This window comes from Coregonus lavaretus (assembly GCF_964263955.1).
Source record: "Coregonus lavaretus genome assembly, chromosome: 32".
Lineage (NCBI taxonomy): Eukaryota > Metazoa > Chordata > Actinopteri > Salmoniformes > Salmonidae > Coregonus > Coregonus lavaretus.
This window is the reverse complement of record NC_140019.1, coordinates 17330639-17336198: the sequence shown is the minus strand read 5'-3', so window position 1 is coordinate 17336198 and position 5560 is coordinate 17330639. Positions and strand designations below refer to the sequence as shown.

Sequence of the window (5560 nt, the reverse complement as noted above, 5' to 3'; positions counted from 1 at the left end):
AAAAACCCACAACACCCAAGGGAAAACATACAGTTTAAATATGGCTCCCAATCAGAATACACAACCTAGAACACCCAACATAGAAAATTAACACATAGAATGAACAACACCCTGGCTCAACTTATAGAGTCCCAGAGCCAGGGTGTGACACATGGAGCTTCACAGAAAGGTGGAGATGAAGCTAAGGGGATTTTGTATTATGCTATTTGTGATGTTAATGATGATGAAGACTGATGGTGATATGATATATTCATATGTAATGTATTTTAGACTTACATTTTTTAAATTATTGTATTGTTAGGTTGATCAGTAATATTCACCTAAATCAGGAATTTATAAATAGCTAATTTGTTCATTCTCCAGCATTAACCAGACCTTGCTCAAGAACATTCAACACCATTCACTTCAAGGGGTGTCTTTATTCAGAAAATATTTATCTATTTTGACTTAAATATGATCTCTGTCATAACTTTAAATACCTATCTGGCCTTTCTCATGTAGATATATACGTAGGTTAGTGTAAGGATGCTGTCTGTATGAACCTTGTGTGTGTAGGTGAGACATAACATTATTTTCCTCTGATGTAAAGGGCTTTAAACCAATAGTCTTATGGCTACCTTGAGTTTGAGACGAGACAAAACCAGTGCTTTTAAATGGCCATGTAACTACATTACACATGTCATAACGTTATTTTGTATATGTTGTGTCATATAGATATCGATGAGTGTAGTAACAACTCACTCATCTGTGGGGACAATTCAGCTTGTTTCAATACTGTTGGTAGCTACTACTGTGAGTGTCTTACTGGGTTTAAGGACTTCGCTGGTGCCACTCGACAATGCTTGGGTAAGAATTCTGTCTTTAGTATCATCCTTATAATCAGACACTTTCACCCTCATCTCTCCATCTCCACTTCATCCTCATCAATCTCAACACTCTCTTTCTCTTTCAGACATAGATGAGTGTGCTGAGAACCAACATATTTGTGGGGAATGGGACATCTGTCTCAATCAGGTGGGTAGCTACCAGTGCAAGTGTCCCACAGGATTCAGTAACTACAACTACAGACGAACTCACTGTGTAGGTGAGAGAAACAATTATTATTGGGTCTTCTTGTATTGGGTTTTGTCTAAATATTCTAAGATGGCTACCTTAACTTGTCTGTCTTCCATGTACTGGCTGACTGTACTGAACCACCATAACATTCTGTGTTAAGTTTTATTTACCCCCTGGTCTCCATGTTATGTCATCTAGATATCAATGAGTGTATGGCCAATCCACAAATCTGTGAGGACCATTCAATTTGCCTCAATACCATTGGCAGTTACTATTGTGAGTGTCTTCCTGGGTTCACATTACAGCCCACAAATATTGCAACTGGACAGTGTTTGGGTAAGTATTGTTTAATGTGTGTGTGTGTGTGTGTTTGTGTGTGTGCACTGTTTCCTTGTCATCACCCTAATATCCATATTTCTTCCTCAGGCGACTAACTCATCTCTCTCTTTCTCTTTCAGACATTAACGAGTGTAACACAGAAGGAGTATGTGGAAAGGGGGGCAATTGCCACAACCTGAATGGCAGCTACTGGTGCCTGTGTCCTGCTGGATTTACTAACTTCGGCAACAACCAAACTAAGTGTGTAGGTGAGAGACAAGCACCATTCCACCTGTCGTCCATGATGCACTCCTTTGTCATGCACGGGTCTGGACATAGTGTACTGTAGAAGGGTATTGAGATAATATGTCTCCATGTTTTTACTTTAGAGCTTAATTGTGACCAGTATGAAACACAGCCTGGTCAGGTAAAGTTTTACTTTACAATTATTACACTAAGAATTGAGAAAAGGGTATTTTTCCTTGATCTTGAAATGTTTAATGCATTTTTCCCACGGCTGCACATGCCCCCCCCTCCCTCCCTCCTAGACTCTACCAGGCTTTGACAGTTTCGTGTCTCTGTTGAGAAACAACTGTTTGGTGTTGAGCAACTCTACATTGCCTGGACCTTCAAGACAGCTGCTGACTGCAAATGTGCTTTTGACAGTAAGTCACCACACAGAAACACACACACATGCAACCACACACGTATAAAACCCTTATGTCTCTCTTCTCTAGTTACTTGTTAATACCACTGATGTTCTTCACCTGGGCGTCCAGTCCAATGGTGAAGTGACTAAGTTACTGAGGACAATTGAAATGTCTATCAGACTGATCGCTCCACTGCTGACAGAGAACGTGACCAGGATAGAGACCAACCACACAAGTAACACACACACACTGAACACACGCTGACCACAATATTTACCATTTACTGACCACAATCTGAACACCATACTGACTGTAAAAGGAGCACTAACAAGCACATTGGATTGTTACAATGTTCAAATCAAATAAATGCAATATTGTGTTCTTTCAGTAATGGTGATTTCTGGTCTGTGTTGATTTTGTCTATCTTGATAAACAGAGGTTGAGATTATGGTGAGGAGAGACAAGACTCCACCTGAAGGACCAGTCAGCCTGACCAATGAGAACACTCAACTTGACACCACCTGGGAGACGGCGGTTGGAGATTACCAGAATTACCCAGGTAGCCGCGGTCCTACAGTACCAATCATCTCCTCAAAATATTATTACAGGCACACATTGATGGATTCGCTTGGGATATTGTTGCACATGTTTTTGTATCAGGCCTTATGTTTTCTTTTGTTGTTTTTGGTGTGCAGGGTTTGCCTTTGTCGTTCTGCTCAGCTATAAGAATCTGGATACTCTGAAGGACAGTTTTTCTCCTCAGAGCCAGCAGCTCATGTCCAGTGCTGTGACGGTGTCCGTTAGCAACTCCAACACAACAAACCTGCCCCAACCGGTTAATCTCACCTTCAATCACCTGCAGGTAACACTTGTGTCTCTTCTTAATAGTCTCTGGCTGTCAGTAAAATATGTTTTTCATTTATATATTTTGCATGAAGTCACATTTTTTCCTAAATTGACTGAGTGAAAATGGAATGAACCCCAACTCATATATACACTGTATCCTAGTCCAGTGATGTTGACCCCACCTGTGTTTATTGGTCGGATGAGAATGGACCGGGGGAGTGGTCTGGGCGGGGTTGCACTTCAGTGATGTCAAACTCCACCCACACTGCGTGCTCCTGCAACCATCTCAGCACATTTGCTCTGCTGAAGGGAATCCATCAGAAAAAGGTGATGATAAAACTAACCAGTTTCCATCCAACTTTTTTATGCGAGTAAAGTACATGTCGGTTAAAAAATGTCATGACAGAACTGATGGAAACAGAAAATGTTTTGGTAAACTTTCAAAATGTCAAGAAAACAAAATACGCTAGACAAGGTGGGATCTTTTTGTTTCGGTAAAAATAATTATGCAAGAAATGTAGGCGGAAACGCTTTTATGCGTAAATATTGATATAATAACCATCATATCGAAGTAAATTTGGAGTCACGCTATGACGTGTGTGGTCCTCCCTCTACGACTCGTCAGGAAAGCATGCAGTTTATTAGGCACCAGATTAAATACATTTATGATGAACTTCACAAGGTGGTAAATGTGCAAGGTCATGAGCTCTCCAATAAATATCGAGGGTCTTATTCTGGTGACATGATCATCGATGCTTGGCTGCAGTTTGACAAATAAAACAATCTCGCTTTTTTGTCCATAATAATCTCATGTAGGCTATACGTGCACTCTAGCCAACAGCGCACAAATACTTTATCCGTAAACAGCGCTGTGGACTAGAGCGCAGGTGCCAATACCGGAGTGGGCACACTTCCAATATCAGTAGAGTTGAAAATGCCATCGAAAGCCATTAAACTTTTTTTTGGTACATGGGAATTTAACCGCAAAGTGTATTTGTATGTGCACTATGTCATCACGCACAGCCCTTTATCTGTCAATTTGATGGAAACACCTCTCTGGTGGGAAAATGTTTAGTGTTTTAAAGCGCATTTTAGAATATTCCCATGTAAATCTGTCGCCAATTGGATGGAAACATAGTTAGTGTAGCACATCTGAAGGGGGAGAAAATATATATTCCCAGATATCTGTGTCAGAGACTTCCTTTGGTTCCACTGGAAATGTTCATGTTTTAAACTCCTAAATGTAAGTGTTTGATGCATATGTCATATTATTTAAGTATTTGATGCATTTGTCACATTATTTAGGAGAGTTTGATGCTTGTTGAGTGCTGATGTTGTTTTGTTCATACTGTCTAGATGGTGTGTCTAATGCTTGTTATTCCTCCTTGGCAGAGAAGCGGGCAGCTGTCGGTGGTGATGTGGGTGGGCATTTCTGTGGCACTGGCCTTTGTGGTCCTGTCCCTGATCATGTCCCTGTGGTGTCGCAATTTCAGCCGCAAACGCCGTGGAGGACACCGGCTGCAACATGATGTACAGCTCCATAGCAAATAAGACATGGATTTGAACTATCGGTGTTATAAGAAAAACTTTACTTGGAATCCATTTGCAACATTGTCTCTTGGCTTGCAAGGACATCCAAATGCCAGCATTTTTTATTTAATTAAGTAGTATAAAAATGTATCAAACAAACAAAAATATAAGAACACATAACTTTATGTTAATAGATATACAATATCTAAGGTATATAACTATTATCAGTTCCAGACTGTAACTCAGAGCTCTCATCTCTATGGCAAAATACATAAGCCATTTTAGTCTCATAAGCATGGTCTGTAATTTGTAGCATACATTTTTCTAGAATAGTGGTATATCCACTCAAAGCTGTATTTGTCCAGTATCATGCCACTTGGTTGTTGTTGTAACTGAGTTATTTTAAGTTAAAGTAATATTTGTCCTGTGTATTAAAACGTATTTTAATCCAAAAATTATCTTGCTATTATTTGCTCCATTCTGATTCAAATATCTAAATATGAGCTGTCCATTTCTTAAAAACTAAAGCACTACACCATACTGAAAGTACAATGAATTTGATCATTGCACACCCATTATTTTTTTTTTTGCCTCAGTAGGCTTGCCCACATGGTGTAAAGACTTCCAAACACCCAAACTGACTTAAAGGCCCAGTGCTGTCAAAAACATGATTTTCCTGTGTTTTATATATATTTAAACACTGTGAGGTTGGAATAAGACAGTGAAATTGTGAAAACTATGATAATGCCCTTTTAGTGTAAGAGCTGTTTGAAAAGACAGTCTGAAATGTCAGCCTGTTTTGGTGGGATGGAGTTTTGGCTTGCCTTGTGCAATATATTTTGAAAGGGGAGAGACAAAGATAAGTAGCGGTGCTTCAGAGTGAAATATGGATTCTAAGTCAGCTTTTTCATAAGTCAGCTGGTTTAAGTGGCCCTGTTGATAAGCAATCGATAGTGTCTATACTGTGCATGTTGGTGTTTTAGATCAATGTAGGGAATGTCAATCTTGGAGGGAGATAGACCCTCTATACTAGAGTCTAATTAAGGGATGCAACTCATATGGCTTTTTCTTTGCAACTCTGCCTAGACGGTCAGCATCCCGGAGTCACCTCTTCACTGTTGACATTGAGACTGGTGTTTTGCGGGTACTATTTAATGAAG

The 5560-nt window shown here is 39.8% G+C and overlaps 1 protein-coding gene across 1 annotated transcript; it reads left to right on the top strand.

Annotated features, from left to right (window-relative positions):
* Window positions 1-597: 597 nt before the first annotated feature.
* Window positions 598-4783, top strand: LOC311107312 (uncharacterized protein). Its single transcript, XM_084149797.1, has 11 exons — window positions 598-846; window positions 953-1084; window positions 1255-1392; window positions 1515-1643; window positions 1764-1801; window positions 1923-2039; window positions 2112-2259; window positions 2461-2583; window positions 2720-2886; window positions 3033-3197; window positions 4263-4783. Exons 1-11 carry the CDS (start codon window positions 699-701, stop codon window positions 4419-4421), a joined length of 1464 nt encoding a protein of 487 aa, XP_084005923.1. The 5' UTR covers window positions 598-698; the 3' UTR covers window positions 4422-4783.
* Window positions 4784-5560: the final 777 nt, after the last annotated feature.